Source organism: Opisthocomus hoazin, chromosome W (genome assembly GCF_030867145.1).
Source record: "Opisthocomus hoazin isolate bOpiHoa1 chromosome W, bOpiHoa1.hap1, whole genome shotgun sequence".
Classification (NCBI taxonomy): Eukaryota; Metazoa; Chordata; class Aves; order Opisthocomiformes; family Opisthocomidae; genus Opisthocomus; species Opisthocomus hoazin.
In genome coordinates, this window is record NC_134453.1 from 610,679 (window position 1) to 632,675 (window position 21,997).

At 51.9% G+C, this 21,997-nt stretch overlaps 1 protein-coding gene across 1 annotated transcript; it reads left to right on the forward strand.

Annotated features, from left to right (window-relative positions):
- The first annotated feature begins 1,937 nt into the window (after positions 1-1,937).
- LOC142365539 (ferrochelatase, mitochondrial) lies at positions 1,938-21,784 on the forward strand. Its single transcript, XM_075446375.1, has 11 exons — positions 1,938-2,035; positions 4,522-4,627; positions 5,945-6,064; positions 6,447-6,595; positions 12,548-12,682; positions 13,421-13,527; positions 14,132-14,230; positions 15,005-15,112; positions 16,089-16,253; positions 16,673-16,732; positions 17,199-21,784. The coding sequence occupies exons 1-11, from the start codon at positions 1,969-1,971 to the stop codon at positions 17,331-17,333; spliced, it is 1,251 nt and encodes a 416-aa protein (XP_075302490.1). The 5' UTR covers positions 1,938-1,968; the 3' UTR covers positions 17,334-21,784.
- Positions 21,785-21,997: the final 213 nt, after the last annotated feature.

A 21,997-nucleotide genomic window follows, 5' to 3' on the forward strand; every position in this document is an offset into this window, starting at 1 on the left:
GGTTTTATTGCTGTGTCCCGTCAGTTGTGGTTTTGTACGGTGTCTTTATTTCTGTTTTTTTATTGTGTTCCTACAAGACCTGCTGTTTGATTATATCTCCAGAGATTTAAAACTGACGCTGATCCCGGGTGTTTCTGGCAGCTGGTTTCCAAGCTCTCCGGCAGTAAAGCGTTTCGATTCGAAGTTCTTGTTCAGGGCTGATGCAATCACGTTTGCTGCTAAACATGCTCTTTGGGGGAGCAGCGTTCCCAGGTCCTTCCCATCCGAGTTTGATGTTTAAGTCCTCGTGCCTGACACAACTAGTTTGTATATGTGGGCGATACTGGTCAGACGCTGGGGGAAGCGAAGCAGATCGTGGGTCTCACCGGCCGTCAGGACTGCAGGGACTAGAGGGAGCATCAGCTTCCTCAGGGCTCCCTCACGCGCCTTCATTTTGCCTCAAGGTGTCTCCGCACGGTCAGGTTGGTAATTGGATTGGGAACTGGTGAACCGGACTGCCAGCACTGGCTCCAAGGCCCTTTCAGCCTTGTAACTGGCGGCTTTGAGATCATTATCGTGCTGCTTTGTTTAGATTACATCTCCTTACATGCGTTATTTTATATTTATCTGCGTTAGAACTCATGTGGCCACCCTTTGTAAGGACTTTCTGAAGTTCCTCAGCAGTGGCGTGGCACCAGCTATCCCAGAGAGCCCAGCATCCTTCAGGAATGCCGCGTTTCTCCTCTTGGGTCCCTTCCCCACCAGGCAGTGGGGACCGAACCAGCCGCCGCTCGCCGGAGGGGCGAGGAGAAGCAGGGCGCTTCTGTGCGCTGCCCTTCGTCCTCCTTCCACCCGAGCCGGAGCTCTTTGGCCGTCCCGCTCCTCGGGCACAGGTCCTGCCGTGCTGCTGCCTGAATTCATGGCGTGCAGGAGAGGGGCGAGGGCTGGCAGCGAGAGCCCCGGAGCGCGGGGAGCAGGGCCAGCCGTGCCTCCCTCTCCCACCCTCCTGCAGCCGCAGACCGCCGCGGGCTGTGACCGGAACCGGGATGGAGAAGCCCAGCTCCTGCTGTGCCGGTGTGCAGAGGCGCTGCTGGTGCCAGGTCCAGGTCTGCGGGTACCTGCCCCCAGCCGAGGAGCACCGTTGTTCCCAGCGCGCCAAGGAGATCTCCTGGTGAACGACGCACACCGCAGCCCCAGCGCGCGTCCCCGTCTGCGGGGTGCAGCCCCGCTGCAGAATTCGAGCTCCGCGCTTCCCCGTGCCGCTCCGGTCGCTGCCACGCCGTCGTCGGCGTCGAAGCAGGTACCGTGCTCCGGGTAGCCATCGCCCCGCGGTCTGTGTGCGGGTGCGCTGGCACCGCCAGTGCTGCCCACTGCCCGCCCTGCCGCTGCGCCCGGCGCTGGGGACCAGTCCCCAGACCCCCGCCGGGTGTCCGGCCCCGGCTTCAGCCAGCCCCGCCGCCCGCCGTCACCCTTCTCTCCCGGTAAGGCCGTGGGTGCGGACACCCCCCGGTCCCGGGCGGCTGCGGTACCCCCTGCCCCGCGTCTGGGCGTTGGTGCGGCTGTGTCCGGACCGCAGGGCCGTGTCCTGGGCCTCGTCCTTCTCGCTCCCGCCCTGACGCTGCGGGGCTGTCCCCGGAGCGGGGCCGGGGCAGACGCGGGGCCGGGCGGTGCAAGGGGCCGTGGGGATGGCCCCAGGCTCTGCGTGAGGCGGGGAGGCGGGTGCGGGTCCTGGCTGACCGAGACCAGCTGCTCTGCGGCCTTTCCGAGGGGTTTCATTTGTTTGAAAGGATCCCGGCGCCGAGACGTGCCCCAGGACGGGCTCAGCACCCGAAGGCAACGCGGGCCCCGTCGCCTCTCCCGCGGTAGCGGTCCCGCGGGGGGGCGGGGAGCGCAGCCGGCCCGGGGCGGTGCCGCTGCCGCGCGGGGCGGTGCCGGGGGCCGGCGGCCGGCGGCGGAGGCCGAGGGGCGGCGGCGGGGCCGTCTGAGGGAATGCGGGCGGCCGCCGCCAAGATGGCCGCCGCGGGTGCCGCCGCCGCCGGGCGGGCGGCGCGTCAGCGTGAGTCTGCGGGCGCCGGCGGCGGGAGCGGCGGGGCGGGGGGGGCTGCGGTCCCGCCGCGGGACCGGCGGGCGGCGGGAGCGCGTTACGCAACGCGCGGAGCTGCCTTTGCGTAACGCGGCGGGGCCTCGGCGCGGGGGCCGGGGGCGCGGGGGGACGCCCGCCGCGGGGCTCGCTCGGCCGAGGAGCCCTGGTGGCCGGCGGGCTCGGCTCTCCGCTGCCTGCGCTGGTTTCCCTCTCCTCTCCCCTCCTGCCCTTCCCTCTCGGGAGTTCCGTTCTGAACGAGCCGCGTTCCTCCTCAGCGAGCGTTCGTGTCCAGCATCGCCAGGGCCACGGAGATGGTCCGAGGGCGGGAGCACCTCTGCGAGGACAGGCTGGGGGAGCTGGGGCTGCTCAGCCTGGAGAAGGGAAGGCTGCGGGGAGACCTCAGAGCAGCTGCCAGTGCCTGGAGGGGCTACAGGAAGGGTGGAGAGGGGCTTTTCACAAGGGTGTGTAGGGATAGGACAAGGGCGAAAGGCTCTAAACTAAAAGAGGGCAGATTTAGATGAGATATTCAGAAGAAATTCTTCCCCATGAGGGCGGTGAGGCCCTGGCCCAGGCTGCCCATAGAAGCTGTGGCTGCCCCCTCCCTGGCAGTGCTCAAGGCCAGGTTGGATGGAGCTCTGAGCACCCTGGGCTGGTGAGAGGGGTCCCTGCCCATGGTAGGGCATTGGAACCAGATGATCTTTAAGGTCCCTTCCAACCAAACCATTCTGTGATTCTGTGATCGCTGCCCAGCCCGTGGGCCGCCTCGCGGAGCCCGCGCGGTGTGCGGGTGTCAGTGCGCAGCCGCTCGCCGTGCTCCTGCGGTGGGATCTCTGCTCCTGACCTGCTGCGAAGCCAAGGCCAGTGTTAGGCCGTGTGTTGAGCTATGTATTACAGCACACGCTTACGGTAAGCTATGTATTGTGGCAGTCCCTGCCGCAGCGCAGGGCGGCTTCGCGTGCCTGCGGAGAGGCAGCGGTGTGCCTGCCCTGGGGCCGCGCCGGGCGAGGCGCGGGCGCGTGCCGGGGACCAGCTTTATCGGCCCTTGGCTCCAGAGGTGAAGGTGGTAACGCTGTTTCTGAAACTACTGAAAGAACGCCTCGATCCGTTTCCATCAGGCTGGAGTCATCGTTGTCGCGGATCCTGCATGTTCTGCGTCACGTGCTGTATGGGGCAGGCAGATGTGGCCAGACCTCACCTGAAGTAAAACAAACGCTTTCCAGCATTATTTACAGCACAGAACAGTCAATACAGCCATTGAAACCTCTCTCTTTTTTGCTCTATATAATTAACGCATAGTGTCAGTGCTTCAGAAAGCAGTAACCTAAGAACTGGAAGAAGAATGTAAATATTTGGAAAGAGTCTTCCAGGCATCGGCAGGGCTTGAATTGAAGTTCTTCAGTTTGCAGCCTTTTATGTCACTGCAGGCACGGGCATCCACAGCTACGCACTCTCAGTCTCGCGTAAGGAGCTGGATTTGCAGGGTGCTTTTCACTGTCATTGATTTCAGCAGGCTTTGAGGGCGTTCAGCGTCTGTTCAGGATGTCATTAGGGAGCTGTGAAGCCTAAGACGCTCTTCTCAGCGGGTGGCTCGGCCGCCGAGCTCTGTGCTATTGGGGCTCAATTGCTGCCGAACTCCTGCAGTCTGGCGCGGGAAGTGTCGCACCAAATGATTGCTGGAGAGCCGGGGATGCAGAATTCAACAATTTTTTTCATCTTGGGCAATTCACACTATTGTTGCACTAAAAAATACCATGTAATGACTATGAACTCCTAAGGAAAACAAAGCGCGCTTTTGAAAAAGCAAACGGTAACCAGCATGTGGGAAGTAAAGCATCCTGGGTTTCGGCTGCTGCTGGAAACCAGGAATAATAGAAGTCGCCTAGCTGGGTAGCGAGAGAGAAGGCTGCCGTGTCCCTGGGTAAATGGAGTCTGAAATTGCTGCTCAGTGTACCCGGTGCAGGGTCAAACTGAGGAGCTGTGTGCTTATGGCTCCGTTGCTGAAGTTCGCTGGGGACCCTGCGTTAATGAATGTCTAGCGTGCGTTGTAGAGGTGGTGTAGAAATATTTTGCCTGTCTAGAATTAGCCCCGGTATGTCTGTACCACGAGGAGGTATGTAGCTGGAGGTACTTCCTCAGTGTGCCAGCGCTGCGTGGTTTCTCTTGTGTTGTCGCCAGTTATTTTGGCCTTATGATTGGAACTTAAAGATTAGTGAGGCTTTTCTTTGGTTTTAGGTTACTGCTGGAAAAGCTGTCAGTATACAGAGTGTTTAAAGAAAGGCAGAGGCTTGCAATTTCATGATTTTCTTTGATTCCAGGACCCGGAGCTTAAGGGAGAAAATGCCAAGCAGCGCAGTACTGCCAAGTGTGTTTGTGTAGCTGTCGAGGGATTAGTGTCTGTCTGGTGAAGAGGCCCCTCAGCCCGGTGCAAGGTTATCAATGTGCTGTTATCTTTCTTCCAGTTGTAAAAAGCAGCAGCCAGCTGAGGGTCCCACTACGATGGAGAGGTCAGGCGACTGCGGCCGTGGTGACAGAGAGCACAAAACCTCAAACTGAGCCAGCAGTGCGGTACGTTTGCAGTCAGCTCTGGCTGGGTGTGACCCGTGCGCCTTGCCCGCTGCCCCTCTCTGATACGGTGTGCTGCTTTACCTGCAGAGCAAAGCTGGGTAACGCGGCAGCCACGGGGCTTGATGCCATTTCTGTGTGTGTGTGTGTGTGTGATTGCTTTTATCTGGCTGGCTGCATTCACCAAGCCTTTTGTTTCCATAGTTCTGGGGGGCAGGGATGGCTGCCTTGTTCTCCGCAGGACGCAGCGGCCCACGGTACGGCCGGAGGCAGTGCAGAGGCAATAGAAGAGCAGACAGTAGGACATCGTTATCTGAGGTTCTGGCTCCTGCTTCCTGGGTTTGATTCGGCAGCCTCCGGATAGACACTCCAGGAGGGAGGGAATGGAAACTGAGGTCCCAGCCCGTCCGGGCAGGTCTAGGCTCCTCTCGGTGCCCCTTTCACTTGTAAGACTTTGGCTTTAACGAGAGGAGAGCAAGGGTGCCCGTGCAGCCTCGGGAGGCGAGAGATCCTGGTCGCCGGGCGCCCTCGGGCAGGGGAACCATGCGATGGGGAGATCCACCTCTGGGGTGAGCGTGGTGAGCAGCAGGCGTTTGGGGAGATCCACCTCTGGGGTGAGCGTGGTGAGCAGCAGGCGTTTGGGGAGATCCACCTCTGGGGTGAGCGTGGTGAGCAGCAGGCGTTTGGGGAGATCCACCTCTGGGGTGAGCGTGGTGAGCAGCAGGCGTTTCTGTAAGAGGTGGTGCCGCCGCTCCGCTGTTACCTGTGGAACGGTGTGCCGGGCCTGCAGCTGGACAGAAAACCCGTTGGGGGGGGTGGGAAACCAACAACCCGAGCAAAACCAACCCTGCACCTATTCTATGTGTAGAAATGCTCTTGGCTGCTGTCCCTGCTTCAGGAGGTGAGATGTGTCTCCAAGGTAATGAAGACAGAGTCCTGTATGGGTCCCTCATCTGTTTGCGTGGAAGCTGCTGCTTGCTTTGGTTGGAACCTGCAGCTGGCGTTCAGCTGAGAGAGCTCCTTAGACCCTGTTTTATAACCTCCCTTACAGCCTTCAGAGAGAATTTTCTCAGCGTGCTTCCAGTTAAACTCTGTGTTGTGAAGCGATTACTTTTTAAAAAAAAAGTAAAGATCATGTAGATACTTGTTCTCTGGCTATTCGTGCTTGTAGTTCGTATTTTCACAGAAGCAGGATGAGCTTCTAAATAGAATGCTGCTTTTGCAAAAGACAGAAGGATAAGCTGATTGTTTTGTAATAATAATAATAATTAAAATAATGCAGTATGTCATTAGGATTTGAAATATCTCTCGCTTCCACAGGAAACCTAAAACAGGAATCTTGATGTTAAACATGGGAGGTCCGGAAAGGCTGGACGACGTGCATGATTTCTTACTTCGTCTCTTCCTGGACAGAGATCTAATGACGCTTCCAGCCCAAAAGTGAGGAACGCTGTGAATTCCTGTGTTACAGCCAGTGTTGGGTGTCGCTGTCGTAGCTGTAGGCTCGGGCGTTGAACTTCTGCGTGTGTCAGCATTTCTGAAGACTGTTCCGTCTTGGGACCAGCCCGTGCCAGAAGCGGTGTTACAGTTCTCTGGAGACAGGCGTGCCAAGAGCGTTCCCTTCGAATTGCCGCTTGTGGTTTCCTGTCACCTAGTCAGTTTGGGAAGGGTGGTGGAATGTAACGTTCAGCAAACCGTGCGGTGCTGGTTTGCTGTAGTTTGAGGAGATTGCCACGGAAGACCCACTGCAGTGGAGGGATTTGGGGAAAGGGGTGGTGATTTGGATTATGATATTAATACGTGTGTCTTTTGAATGCTTTAGTAAATTAGCACCGTTCATTGCCAAACGCCGGACACCGAAAATCCAGGAGCAGTACAGCAGGATTGGAGGTGGATCACCGATCAAGAAGTGGACGGCGGTGCAGGGAGAAGGCATGGTGAAGCTGCTGGACAGCATGTCTCCTTGCACCGGTACTGCTTTGCTCTGCTCTGCTTGTTCCAAGCTGGTTTGTCTCCTGTGTTAAAAGTATAGGCTTGTACAGCGGTTTTTGCTTCTCAGTTTTTACTGTGAGTGTGGACAGAGTTCGCAGTCCTGCTAGATCATGACAAAGATACTGCAGAAGTTCTTAGTCGTTAAAAACTCAGCACATACAAAAGCATGGGGTTCCCACTCATGCAAATGTGTTTTGGTGCTGTGGCCACTTCTGTGGCTGCGCTGGGGAACGGCTTTGCTCTCGGAGAGTGCTGTCGGTACTCGTTCAGCCTGCAGTAACAGCGCGGCACCGAAAGCCAACGACCGGACGTTCACCCGCTGCCTCAGGCTGGACCCAGTGCGTGCTGTGGTGCGGCTGCCACCTCCGTCTGTGCCCGAGCGTAACAGCTGCCCTGTGTGTGTCCACCCACAGATGCTTTTGGGATGTTTCATCTTGCGTAACTTCAGCCATCAGGAAGTTGGGCATCGGGCCTAAACTGGTGGTGAGAGAGTAGGGCTTGGAGAGAAGGTGATTCAGTTGATCCTAAGGTTCTTATCAAAGGCAAGGGGTGTCACCCTCCAAAGGTGTGCTGGTCTCTCCTTTGACTGTGGGGAGAAATCTAGATGGCTACGGTAGACAAAGTATCTTGTTTTCAGATGGCTAAAGCTGGGTGGCAGGAGTCTCCACTACGTGAGCTTGAAGAAGTCTGTGCTGAAGACAAGCGACTGGGCCTTAGATGATAAGAAAGAGGAACATACTTCATGCAAACAAATAAGACAGGCATGGGAGAGGGTGTTCAGAGTGGCGTTCGCACTGGCGTAAGTGAGGTGGAGATCTGTGACCTTGGCAGCGGCAGTACGAGCTCATGCCCTTCTCTCACCTGTTGTGAAGAGGTGGAGTGATGCTCCTCTGGGCTGCGCGTGTGCGTGCACACACCGAGTGGAACCCGGGGTTCCCTGGTGGTTCGCGTTCTGCACAGCGCTGCTGCGGGGCTTCACGGTGGGGTGGGATCTCCTGCTGTAAAATGCACCCCGCCTGCTCGTGGCCGCCGCACGCTCGCAGCAGCCCGCAGCTGGGGCTGGGAGCGCGGCGCGGCGTTGCCTGCTCCTCTGCTTCCCGCGAGCGCCCGGCCCTGGTCAGGGCCAGCTCGGCCGGGACGCTGTGCAGGGGCTGTCTGATACAGAGCAGCTCGCCGCCAGAACTCAGCTCTGGGAAGCCTGTTGCGTTTGCCTTGCCCGTGCCAGCCTGAGCCTGAAGAATAGGTCACTGCGCGGGAGGGTGTCGGGGTCTGACCGGTCTCCTGAGGCGCAGGTGTCTTTCGTCCCTCTGCAATCATCGCTTGGACCCATCCAAAGCTTTTGGAACCGTGTCTGAATCTGTCAATAATGGATGAATTAGGCCTGATGTCAGGACTGAAGAGGAGGTTGGTCAGAGGAAAAGGCCGTGTTTCGTGGCTGAGCACTGCAGGGCCTGACTGAGTGATAGCAGGGAGCCCCACCCGAGGACATGGGCAGGAGATAAGGCCCAACCGTTTGGCTTGGGTGGAAGTAGACACTGTCTTTGCCAGTTCTTCCTTGGTGATAAGGAAATTTGAAAGGTGAATGCAACCTCCATCCCCCCTCTCCAGATCACAGAATGTCTCTGAACCTTGCTCCCTCACAGCAAGGAGCTGTGACTTGTATGGATTACCCTGTGCCAAGCTACCTGGTAGCACTGGTGTGGTGGGAAGTGGGTGGAGGTGCTTGTGTGAATGTCCTCGTGCTAAGGGCTTCAGCCAACAGTGCAAGTGCAATGGGCTGGGTGTGCAAACACCAAACTGCGGTCGTTCGCAGAACGTTAGCTTGCTGTGATTCAGCCATGTTCAATCTCTCTCCTAAAGCCCCCAAGCAAGTTGATACATGAGTCATTTTTCACCCAGGTTAAATGTGTTCATGGTGGAATTTCCACCAGTTTAGCTAAACTGCTTTTAGATTGGTTGTTGGTCGAATTTGACTTCAACTTGTATTGCTCAGTTAGCAGCTATGGTGGACGAGAAGCCTTTGTTCCTCTTCTGCCGCTTGCTGAAGGTGAGAGATCGTTTGCTTACAGTACCTTTGATGCTACGGTTTCTTGCTACATGACATTAAAACCATGGCATTAATAAACATGGGTGGCAGCACTAGAAATCAAATTCCACGTTCACGTAGCAGCACAGGGGTGGTGGCCATCTTCTGTGTCTTGCCTCTCATGGGACAGACAGACAAAAGGCAGAGAATCACCACTGCGTTGACAGAAGCCAGGGGAAGCAGCGATGTGATGGTTGGTGTGTCTGAAATGACCTGTCTGGGGGTCACCTTTGTCCCACTGAGGCTTTTCTCTGCGTTAGCTTTTTGTTCTTGAAGCAGCAGACTATGAGTAGAAGGAATTAACGAAATCCCTAAGCTGCCTGCTGAATTCCTCACCGAGGTGTTAGCTGCAGGTGATACTCCTCATCTGTCCACTCCAGTAGGAACACTGAACATTTGTAATAGAAAAACTGCTGGAGTAAGAGGTGCCGAAGAGGAGAGCTCTCCGTTCTCATCGGCTCAGCAGCTTCACAACACGTGGCGCTGCAAGCCGCCTGCTCCCTGCAGTTGCCGTGACCTTTGCTGATGTGGGGCTGGTGTGTCAGGGAATCCCCCTCCACGTGTGATAATACACGTTCTTTGATTCCTGGCCATTTTGTAGTTCTTTGTGGAATCTGCTTCAGACTTGGGTTGGAAAGGCCTAGAGGTAGAAGACTGCTAACAGGCTCTGGAAGGTGAAAAGCACTGCTCTTGGAAGGATAGAACCAAATTTATTTCATTTGTTCAGCATGTAACCTGTTGCTGATGCCTTCATTCAGGTGATGTTTGATCCTTTTTTCCACAGATGCTACTCTCTAGCTTATTTCCAGCTGTGGTCACTGCAGGTATAGTCAAAGCCTGAAGCCAAAATGGCACCGGGCTGCAGCATCCAAGGCAGCAGTGGTTTTAGCAGCAGTAGCCCCTGAAGGGTCAGGCTTGCAACAGGTTCTGAAGATAAAGCTTAGAAAGCTTATCTGCTGTTGTCAGTGTACTGCTCCGCTTGCTTTTGTTTGGTGATGCTTGCTGTGGAGTCACGCCCGGCTCTGTGCAGTTCTTGCACCTGATAAGTCACTTAGGGACCTCCTTTTTTTCCTAACAGTAGCTGCAGTATTAAAAATGGAGCATGCTAACCACTGTTAAGAATTGAATCAAGTGCTGACCACTGCCTTAAGCATTTCAAGTGACCTTGCAGCGATGCAGAGCACTGTGTTGCTTCAGAATAGCTTGAAGCAGTCGGATGTGCTGCCAGGCTGGGCTCCGCGTTTTGGAATATCGTGCGCTCGCAGGTGACGCTTTGGGAGCGCTGAGCCCTGTTAATGAGTAACTCGCAGGTTGTGGTGATAAGACTTGAAGCACATGGCAAAGAAGAAACACTTTGTGTACTCGTTTTAGCTTGATCGGCACTTCGGGGGTGTAGAGTTTATGGTTGCTGTGCATTTGCAGTTGGTGAAGAGCTGATGTTAGGCAGTATCAGTAACCACCTGTGAAATCCCCTCCTGCGTAAATTACTCAAGCTGCTGATTTACTGACCTGTACCACGCACTTGGCAATGGGACCAATGCAAGGCAGCAAACAAACAGCCTCACCCGCGTCATCTGGGAACAAGATAATTTTAAAATGAAGCTTTACGGTTGCAGGCTGCTGTGTGAAGATGAACAAGAGTTCTCCCTTTCTGAATGAGTGGGTTTGGGTAGGCTTAGTGGTCTGTAAGAATAAATCACCCAGACATGATGATAGGAAAACCCATTTCTGTTGTTGGGGTTGTTTTTTGGTGCTGGCATCAAATAGGCTGATGTCTTGCAATGGTAATGACATTTTAAGAAGGCCTATCTTGCTTTTTATTGGTTTTAATTATAGCGGTTCTTAGTATTTCTTACAAGCTGTATTTCACCTGAGCTTCACTTGTCAGCAGAAGCAAAGCTCACAGGGTGAGGGGGCCACGTTGTTTCTTTAGATTGGCAGCTCTTCGTGGAAGGAGGTGTCACTTAACAACAAGATGAATATGTATACAGACACGAAAATCTCGCCTTCGCTGCCTGTGACCCAGGACAGAGCATAAAACTACGAGAGTGTGGCAGGAAGTTTCCAGGCTGGCCATGTTTTTTCCCAGTATGTCCTTTCCCAGGTTAAACCCTTACTGTCCTTGCTCCGGTTAGTCAGACTTTTGTTTTTAATGCCATTTAAAAATGCTAGTGAGGTTACTGGCTCCTGAAGTTGGGTGATTATTCGCTGCTGCTCCCAGCTGGGAGCTCTCTTGCCTCCTGCAGAGAACTGGGCCTGACTAAACCTGTTTTCTGAATCCTGCGTAAATGTATGGAGCGGAGACCAAGCATGGGACATCTGCTTCCCCCAGAAACCTGTTAAATGTTATTTCAGAGCCAGTGACCCGGAAATGCTGAAAAAGAAACTCTGCTTTTGTTCTCCTAAGAACCCCTGTCCTCCCCTTGAAAAAACAAAATAAAACAACAAACCTCCCCTTCCCCCCTCCCCCTAACCACACCATACTCCCCAAACCTCAAAGCTGACGCCCAAGAGATCAGAGGTGAAAAATGGAAAAACCTCAAATGTTGTCCTTGGAGAGAACGATATTGTCTCCAAAATCAAGTGTTTAAAGGCAGGAAGATTTCTGTGAAAAAACACCCAGAAGGAAAGACCGTGTGTCCCTGCCTCCGTAGCACTGATCTCCTGCCCCAGACAACCGTCCCGGTCCCTGGGGGTTTGTGTGCAAACGGAGCAGGCTTCCCAGGTCGGGGAGGGCATCTTCTCTCGAGGACGGTGACCAGAGCAGCTACGTCAAACGACGGTTGCACCTGGTCTTGTTTTTAGCTTTGTTTTTTAGTGTGGTTAGCTGGAGGCAAGGAATTGGAAGGAAGTGAAACAGCTTTACATCTGCTATAACGGTGAAGGAAAAGCTAGAGGAGGCGAGGGAGATGCAAGGGAGCTGAAGCTGAGGTAGGAGTTGGAGGGCATGTGGAGCAAACGGCTGGTACCGGGGAATTCTGCCTGAATGCCCCGTGGTGCTGGGACCGAGGCCCCGATCCAGCCAAGGCATTGGGATCTTCCGTGCACTGAGGGGGTCGTGTTTTGATGACTTCTCTGTTGGCACCTGGAGCACGAAAGGGGCAAAATGATCTGATTTTCTTGAAATGCCTTATAGGCAGCGAATGTCTGTGAGGTGCAGGGCCTTTCCTTGTTTGAAGCTGATCCCTGTAGAGCAGAATGTGTCGGTGCTGGCACACAAAATTGCAGCTTAATTGTATTTGAAAGTTTAGGTAAATAAAATTCCCTTGAATGTGCAAACCGCTTAAGCGGTGCGTTTCCTTTGGTATGGCAGAATGAAGAAAGCCTTGTCTTTCCTGAGGTTTTGTGTTTTAATTACAGTGGTGTATTTAAAACATCTGACTTCAGTGGACGGGTTGAGCTGTGCTGTTAGAAAGCCCCTAGCACGTCTGTAAGTGTGGTCTGAGGTAGGGCATAGTAGTGTTCGTTTAGCATCTCGTAGTGACACTTTTTTGCCAAGACATCCTTTAGATCAGAACTCGCCCAGTGAAACGTCAGAGCGCTGTGCAGTCTGGAAACCATTCCTCTGCTCAGCTGAGTAAAAGCAGAAGAGTCGTGCTTCCTGCAGAGACAAACAATGGTGTAAAACTCTTTTAAATTCTAGCAACAGCAAAGTGAGTTACCAGAAAAGTACTTGGCCAAAGAAAGATGTATTTAAATGAGAGTGGTTTAGAAAAGTAGTCAGAAAATTACCAGCAAGTTTATTTCAGCAGTTGCAGTCTGTCTGGTTCTGTGCTTTGTGCTTGTGTTGTTGAGAGTTCTCAGGTTTTTTTCTGCAATTTCTTTTCCTGTGCTTTGGCTGGCAGCGCCTCACAAATACTACATCGGCTTCCGGTACGTGCATCCTCTGACGGAAGAAGCGATTGAGGAGATGGAGAAGGACGGCATTGAAAGGGCTATCGCCTTCACGCAGTACCCCCAGTACAGCTGTTCCACCACAGGTGAGTGCCCGTGCCGGCACCGAGCGCGGGCAGAGGCGAGCGTAGGCGGCTGTCGGCGGGCGCAGGGAGCGTGCGGAGTGTCGGGGTGGGCTCTGCGGCCCTCCTCGGAGTGCCCCTTCCCATTGGCGTCGGCGCCAGCTCGAGGCCCTTTCTGTAAGTCCAGTTGTGGGTAGAAATGTCTTAACTTGGGATAGCTTGACGTTACCGTTGTTACTGTGAGAGAATGTAAACGGAAGCAGAGGAAGCTCCAGCTGAAGATGAGGAGGAACTTCTTCCCTCTGAGGGTGACGGAGCCCTGGCCCAGGATGCCCAGGGAGGCTGTGGAGTCTCCTTCTCTGGAGATATTCCAGCCCCGCCTGGACAAGGTGCTGTGCAGCCTGCTGTGGGTGACCCTGCTTGGGCAGGGGGTTGGGCTGGGTGACCCACAGAGGGCCCTCGCAACCCCCAACATTCTGTAAACGGCAGGCTCAGGAACACGACTGAGCAAGCTTTCTTCATGGAAACTAGAGTCATAATTGTTCTCCGGCTAAAGAATGGTTTAGCAAACTGTCCTTGGCTGGTACGTTGTATGAACTTTGGTATAATTGTTCCCATTTGAGTCTCTTAGTTCTGATTTACGGTTGCATTTTAAATATGTAGCGTTTTAAGCTATTATAATACCTTGCTATAAAACCGTTCTCATCTGCCAGGTTGCTAATGCCTTGGCTGAGCTGATGTTCTTGATTCTCTGTGTCTCAGGCAGCAGTTTAAATGCCATCTATCGCTACTACAATAAAAAAGCGGAGAAGCCGAAGATGAAGTGGAGTATAATTGACCGATGGCCCACACATCCCCTGCTAATTCAGGTATGGATTTGTGTGAACGCCTGCGAAGTGAGCAGTCAGAACGAGAGGTGCGAACTGAGCAGGTCTGGTAAGTTACCAGACTGGCATTCCCTGGGGCTTTCTTAAACTTGTTGGTGTAGGAGAAACTTGGTGTCTCTGCATTGCCAGCTGACTTTAAAACAACAAAGAACTAAGTAAACACAGATGTTTATTTTGTTTCCTTTTTAGAAATATTCGTAAAAACACAGTATAATGTTAAGCAACGGAAACATTCTGAGGAAACACTTCACTTAGATGAAGTCTTAGCTTCTAACAAAACTTACAAGATTTTTAGCTATAGAATGTGCTAGAAGCAAACGAACTGATTTGCGGATTTAGGCTTTTTTTAAAAGCTGGGACGATCACAAGCTCACAGGGGTCTTTGGTGTGTCGGGCACTGCGTGACGCTGTGTGCCTGGCGCTGTGCGGTGCGTGCTGTCTCGGTACTGCCCCACGCATACCGAAAGGGCCGTTGTGAGGTCCTTGAGGCAGGCTGGAGCGTGGCAGCTGCCCGTCTCGGGTCGTTTGGGAGCACACGCTGCCTCTCTGTTTCTGGTTCAGGGCTTTGCTTTCTTTTTCTGAACAGTGCTTCACCGATCACATACAGAAGGAACTGAACCTGTTTCCACCCGACAAAAGGAAAGATGTTGTCATCCTCTTCTCGGCTCACTCGCTGCCCATGTCTGTGAGTTACCTCAGGGCACTTCTGTCGTCGTTCTGACGGCTGGGCTGAAGGGAAGGGAACGCGGCCGCACTGCTGCGGGGTAGGGCCACGGTTGTGGAAGTGCCAGGCGAATAGAAGAGAGAAATACGAAGGTGAGTTAGTGAGTGGCAGCTGGAAGCGTGACGCGGAGCTGAAGGCCAGGCACGTGAGCTGCCATTACTCTCCCGCACGCTGCCTCAGATCCGCGCTCTCGGCCACCGCTGAAGATGGGGAGCTGAGTTGGGTCAGGCTCGGTATGGCTGCTTTCATGGCCTCACGAGCTTGCCAGCTCAAACCCGGATGGTGATGGAGGGGAAAACTTGGTTGTTTTCTCACCTCTGGAAAGCAGTAATAATACTTTCCCTGAAGGAACGAAAGCAAAGTCTTTGCAAGGTTGCAATAAATGACTTGATCCTCTGTCAGCAACCAGCAACTGCAGTAAAATGGCTCTTGGATCATTTTTCAGAAATGCAGTGCTGTTACCAATATGTAACCGTATCTATATGTGACGGCAGAGGAATTTATCTTTTATCTTGCAAAGGAGGAGGAGTAGATGTTCTGGTAAAGCGGCTTCATCACAGGTTTTGCGGGCAAGAACACAGTTTTTCTTCCCTGTTTTGGATGAGCCAGGTGCTTTATACAGCCCGGCCCGGGCGCAGCCGCATCACGTGCAGCTCTCACCTTCCCCAGTCTGTAGGTGGCCTTTGCACGAACGTGTTCCCTGGAAGAAAAAGGTCTGGTGTTTTTGTGTTGAAGGTCGTGAACCGCGGCGATCCGTATCCTCAGGAAGTGGGAGCTACTGTCCAGAGAGTCATGGAGAAGCTGAACTACTCCAACCCTTACAGGCTTGTGTGGCAGTCCAAGGTGCGTGCTCAGGGAAGCGGTAACGCCGCCTGCCGCTGTGAAGCTCTGCAGGTGATGGAGTTTAGGATCTGCCAGCTTCAGATCGTAACCTCAGTGCCTTTTTCCCATTTTCAGTTGGAACAGAATCCGGAACATTTTGCTCAGTCTTCCCAGATACTCTTTATCCACAGGTTCTCACCTGTTTTGTATATTGCATTTTTTTAAAGTAGTTTTTTGATGTGTCCATTAGAAAACCTGTGATCTCATAGCGTCTAGTTTGGCATTCACCTCTTTCTGTCAGAAGGAAGAATTGAGCACTCACTGGGTTTTTAAGGTGTTGCTGTTTGAGGATCTTTGAGCAATTTTTCTGAAGTCATCGCTGTGAAACAGGCGTTCTGAATGATAATACGAGCCTAATCTGAACAGGCTTCATTATTCGTGACAAAGACTGCTTGCATTGCTTAGTACTTCTTATTACTACTGCAAGTAGCAAGGAGCAGAGCTTTTACCAGAATTCTGTAGTACGAGTAACCTTATGTCCCAGGGGCGTTGCACCTGCCGTGCCGTTGCTGTCTGGTTCTTAAGGCTGCGTGTTACGGAGCATCAGCACCGCGCGCTGCGTGGATGGGAGAGGGGTAAGGACAGCTGGCTGCAGAATGCTGACTGCTCGAAAAGGCTTTAAACCCTGGGCAGTAGTGATCAGGGGTTTGTTGCACTGAAAACAGAAGACCTTTGTTTAAATTTTCATTTACTTTAATGAGAGTCTTGTTTAGGCCAACCCAGGTTTTGTTTCTTTGGGATTTAAATGATGGGACAGTACATCTTCATAGAAAAATTAATGGAGAAAGTGAGAGGTACTATCAAAAGCAGGGAAATGAGCAGGCTCCATCTTAAACATGATCTGGCCTGTGTTGTCCTGCTCAAGAAAATGTGGGTGTTCTTTGTAAGAATGATTGAATGACCTTATTTTCTTTATTTCCCTCCCCTTTTCTTACAGGTTGGACCGATGCCTTGGCTTGGTCCACAGACCGATGAGACCATTAAAGGACTGTGCCAAAGAGGAAAGAAGAACATGTTGTTGGTCCCCATAGCGTTTACAAGTGACCACATTGAAACGCTTTATGAACTGGATATTGAGTATGCCCAGGTTTTAGCGAATGAGGTGAATGTTTTATCGTTTTTCTAACTGTTTGGATAGCGGGGCTCTGAAATTACTTTTCCTGTTTTCAGATTTGCTGTGTAGTAGCTTCTTGCGGTATGATTTGGAGCAAATTTTATTTTTCTGTAAATTGAAAATTAATCTGAACTGGCTTAACTCATATTAATTTTTAGCAGCACAAAGCAGGAGGGAATTTGTCTTTCTACATTTAACTCTGTAAGCTGCTACTATCCGTACTAAAAAGAATCATCGATTTTTGGCATCAAAGTGAAATTATTTTTGCTGTGTTAAAAAACATAGTACTGCATCTAATTCTGTCGTTTGGGGGCAACTTCTAAATTAGGTAGGAAGGAAGATTTTGAAGGCTAACTAGTGAAGGATCTAGCAGACTTAACTTTTTTTCCTCCTTATTTTTGATTCAGTGTGGAGTTGAAAATATCAGAAGAGCAGAGTCTCTTAATGGAAATCCACTGTTCTCCAAGGTATTTTCTTTGTCGCAATAGTTGTAAAAGTGTGCAGTTTTGTGTTTCCTGCTAGGTTATGGATGTCTTCTTGTAGCTTTAAAGTATTTTGAGTTGAAGAGCTGTAATACCTGTAATTAATTAATCTGTATACCACAAAGTGTTTTCTTGTACCACAGTTTGTGGTTGTGTTTGGGTTTTTTTTTAAGAAAAGGAGTTTAAAAGTTTGGTTTGACAAAAAAAGAAATCCAGTTTTGTATTCATTTGTAGTAATCTTTTAATGAAGTACTTCTCTGAAGATACGATGCCGGTGCAGTTTTAAAGCAGGCTTTCCCCCTGAATTAGAGGAGGGTAGTGCTGAAGAAGTGTGGTCTGCTGGATGCATGGTTTGGCAGTCTCGTCAGTCAGTGTGGCGCACGGTGAAGCATTTTTGTGTTCTCTGCAGACAGGTTTGCTCACTTGTGATTTTTAATCCACTGTCTTGCAGGCTCTGGCAGACTTGGTCTGCTCGCACATCCAGTCGAACGAAGTCTGCTCCAGGCAGTTAACCCTGTGCTGCCCGCTCTGCGTGAACCCCGTCTGCAGGGAGACGAAGGCCTTCTTCACTGGCCAGCAGCCGTGACGGGCGGTCGCGCCGGGAAGCCGCCCCGCTGAAGCAGTGCAGGGGCGAGAAGCCGCTTCTCCAGCTCTCTGCTGTTACGTGCCGACAGGCGCGCGGTCTGTGATGTTAGCCTCACGCAGCAGTGAGGGGAACTGGACTGGTTTGTTGTATTTTTTCTTACGTTTTCTTTGAGGAGAGTTTGTAGGAAGTAGGGAAATAGGGGCGTTGATCCTGTGAGATGTGAAAAGATCGCGTTTTGTCTGGTTCTGGTTGGACTTAGCATGAGCCCACAAGTACACACTGAAAAACGTAAAAAAACATTTCTACAAATTAGCTTCTATTTCCTATGCAGGGATTTATTTATGTGCAGTTTTGTCATGAGTGCATTAATTTCAGCTTTTCAGGTCAAGTGCACAGTTACTTGTTTTGTTTATGCTTGAGGTGTGGTGTAACCAGCATAGTCACCGATTGTCTCTTCTGAGGGTGATTTTTCAGATGGGTTTGAAGATCGAGTGACTTCTAATGCTTTTTAAATAATAGATATATTTTTTTTTAGAAGGTAAAGATAAGGCTTTGGTTTGTTTTGGTTTTTGTGTTTTGTTTTTTTTTTTTCTCCTGCCAGAAACTTCCAGTGAAGGCTTAGCTGAGATAGTGGAACGCACAAGATTTGTTTACATTTTCTAGAAAAAACACTGTCATTATCTGGAGGAAAGCCTCTGCATTTGTAGAGTGTAAAATGAAAGGAATAAGCCTGCTCGGGTGATGCTGAAGAATGTGCTCGACTGAGACAAGCTGTGTATGTTTCAAATCGAGCAGTGGTCAGCAGCATGTATGGAAACATGTTGGTCTATCTTCTAAGCAAAACAGCTTTTTAAGATTAATATGAAAAAGGGCTTTCTGTGTTTGGTGAAGTAAATTTAGGAAGTCAGGCTTGCTCTCCAGAAGGTTTATAGATCTGCTCTGTGCTCTCTACTGTGCCACAGTGCTGTGGTTGTGTGGGATACCTGTGGAGTTCCATGGGTACAATTGATCTGGCTTCACTGGTGTTACTTGGAACTGAGATGACAAGTCGGGTGTCATTTGCATTGCAGCTGCCTGGAGCAGGCAGCCCCGCAGGCTGGCAGCTGTGTGCTTACGCACACCTTTGCCAAAAGCCCAGTCTTGTCCGTTAGACTTTTGGCCCTGGTCGTGGGCCAGGAGTACGCACTCGTGACCCAGCGAAACTTCTGGCTTGTTTTGGCAGGCATTTGGGTGCACCCGGACTGCCGAGTCCGCTCCTAAGTAGTGGTAGTTTTGCAGAGTGAAAAACCTTATTAGGGCCATATTCCCTCGCTGTCGGCACCGGGACCGGTGTCCGGGTTAGTCTGGGGTAGGAGGGGGCTTTGCTGAAAGGCTGGCCACCGCCCAGCGTGCCTGCGCTTGGCACTTGAAGTAGTTCGGGGCAGAAGTACCACAGCACCTCCGTCGGGGTCCTCTCGCCCAGGGACCTCTCCTCCAGGGCGCGACGACGGAGGAGCAAAGCTGTGACAGTGTTCTGTGGGACTGAGCCATACGTCTGTAGTCCGGCTGCGGGGTGTCGATGTTTACCTGATGTCGTTAGCACTGAAATGCCGGCACCTCGGCGGTGCAGGCTGCACTCTGCGCGCTGAGGGTCCAGCTGATCGCGAGGTTCGCGAAGCGGATGCCGTGCTGCTCAGACGGTCCTGCTTGCTGGCGTCGCTGCGAGGCGTGGGCAGCTGGAACCCCTGACCTTTCAAGCATAGGGCTGTTGAACAGGAAAACGGGCCTCTGTCGGTAGAACTTGGGCTTGTCTTGTCCTGTTTTATGCTGAAAGAACTACTCGTGGGATACCACAGGAGTGAATGGGTGCTGTGTCGATCAGCCAGTGGGCCAGGTGCTGCCACGGAGCGGTGTAAATCCTGCTGTACAGCCTCGCTGGGGCCCGTGGCCCCGTACATCGTGAGAGCTGACTGACATCTCTCCACTGCCATACTGCAGCGTCCCAGTGTGATTACGCTGAGACAGACTGAAATTCCTTCAGTGCCGGGACCTGCTGCTCGACTGCTGTCCCTCGTTGCTTGAGCAGAAAGAAGTCTTCCTTGACCCTTCCTACCTGTGCCTGGTTCAGCGGCCGGAGCCAGAAGCCGGGGCTTCTGTTCTCCCTTTCTTGCTCCGTTCTGGGCCCTGCTCACTGCCTTGGCAGGAAAAAGGAACGCCGAGCTGATTCCTGCCCGTGCTCAGGTGGAGTAGGTAGGGTTATCACGTGTGTGTGGAAGGGTGAAATTTTCATGGAAAAGCTTTGAATCAGTGTCAAAAGAATAAAAATGTCAGCAGTATGTCTGGGAAGGGAGCGCTGGCCTTATGTCTCTCATTGGACAAAGAACTTTCTCCCTTCCCATTCTCTGCTTGACATTTACAGGTCGGTGGAAAGCAATCTGTTTTGTAAAATCTTCCTCCTTGTACCTCTTTCCAGCCAGCTGAAGGAAGGGTATGTTTGCCTTCACATCCAGGTTGTGACCAGCATGTTTAGAAGTGTGGCAGAAGCTGGAAAGTGAACATTAACTTCATGTGAACGTTGTGATACTATAAATATAGATTGGCTTTTTATTTCCGTACTGGAGAGAGTACTGAAAATATTAGCCAGCACTAATTGTGAAGCATTATGTTTGTCCCCAGTAATAAAAGGTATTTAAAATTCACTTTTTAGTATGCTAACCACAAGTGGGATAATCACTACTCTTGTTGCTGCTATTAGGCCGTAATGTAGAAATCGCTTCATTTTCTAACTTTTAGTAGATGGATCTTGTCTCATAGTTAGTGAGGTTCTTCATTTCACAGAACAGATTGTGTAACATCACCCTGTCCTGCTATGTAACACACATTATTTTGTCTTAGCACAGCATCAAAAGCCTGTTGAAAAACTACCTGAGCAAGCTAGCTAGGAGCTCTGCTTAAAATTTTTAATAAAGATAACAGTGAGACTGGGAACAGTGGGAACTCTGCTGCCATTGAAATCTTCTAATCCTGAGTTTTCTGTTTGGGAGCGTTTCTGACTATGCTAACTAACGGTGGAATTCATCTGACCTGATTTTAGATGCTTCCGATCTCGATGTCGACATCTGAGCTGGTCTCCTAGGTGCTATTGATGGTCAAAAGATCGTTTCAGTGGGTGTTGCTGAGAAATCACTCGCCTGTCGAAGCAGATGCCCGGAGCAGGTCGGAGGAGTCTCGTTCCGTTGCTGCCTCTGAGGGTGAAGGGAGCGTGGTGCCCTAACTCGGAGGCCGCTGGCTACGCTGCACACGTCTGACATGAGGAGAGATGAATCCCACCCATTGATGTGCCTTCTTCTCTGGCTCCCTGCCAGGGGTGCGTAGCCGCTGCGTTCGGGAGGCTGCAGTCCCAACGCCACAGGCCCGCGTTCAGTTTGCCCCCCTGGCAGGCGTTCAGCTCTTGGTGCTACAAAGGCAGGACCCGGCCTCGCCGGATCCCGAGCACTCGCTGCTCCGGCTGAGTGGGTCTGAGCAGGTGGAAGCGTCAGCATCTGGGGAGGCTCTCGTCCACGGAATTAATCTAGTTTGGTTGTTTCATTATCAGTTATAGTCTTCTTGCAGTGCTTGATTTCCTTTGCAAGTGTTCCTCGTTTACGTGCGCCCTGACAAAAGGCAGCCGGTTGGAAGTGAGCTGAAGGGATGTGTCGGGGCGGTGCCGTGTCCCGAGTTCTCGCTGGTAAGAGCCGAGTCTGCGGGCTGGCCCCAAGCAGGGTGGGTTTTGGGGACGCTGCGGTGTCATAGTCCCCTTGCCCAGGCTGCTTCGGCTTCCCCGTGCCGGTGCCATGGAGCTCTGGCCTGAGGATAGCGATGGAAAAATCGAGGAGCTCAGAAACAGAGCTCTTGGTGTCCCAAGCAAAGTAAAGCGGGAAGGAAAGGTCTTTGCAGATGGAATGTTTTGAAGACTTTGCTTGTCATTAGGCTGTTCTCCTGATTTAACTCTCTGCAATTTTGCTTTTTTCTTTCTTTGTTTAGCTGAAGTTTTTCTCTTTTGGAGTTTATAAAATCTCTGTTATTACTGGCTGCATCTTAGCATCTGCGATAGCTTCCAGAAGTGGTGCTGTGGTACGGAGAGGTGTGTGGGAAGAGTCTGAGCCAACCTCCTGCTCCCCCTGGGCAAGAGGAGCTTGCGGTTGAGTTCAGTGGGGCTGGGACTTTCCTAGGAATATCCAAAAGCTTACTTTATTTGCCCTTTCTAACACACCTAGAGAGCTGGAAATCAGTACGAAGCGTAAGATGCGAGAAAGAGAGAAGTTCCTTTTGTTTTTTAATGCCAGCTGTGTGCACACGCTTGCGTTTGGTCCAACCGTATTTCAGATTGAATAAGGACTTCCATTTAATGTAACACAAACAATTTGTATAATCTTACTGTGTATCAGTTGCCATAAAGATGGAATTTCAATTAAATTTTTTGGAAGAAATAACTGAGCTGTGTGTCTTTAGTAAGGGCCCTTTCCAATGGCATCTGATGTCCCCTCTGTTCCTTTGCTCTGCACCAGAAGGCAGAAGCCTTTGGGCGTGTGCCGGGCAGCGGATCGGCAGTGAGCGGTGACTGCGTTGCTCCCACCCGACAGAGCTGGTTCCCTCGGCGCGCCCGTCTCACGAGGGGCTCCGGCTCCATGTTCCCCGGGCAGGAG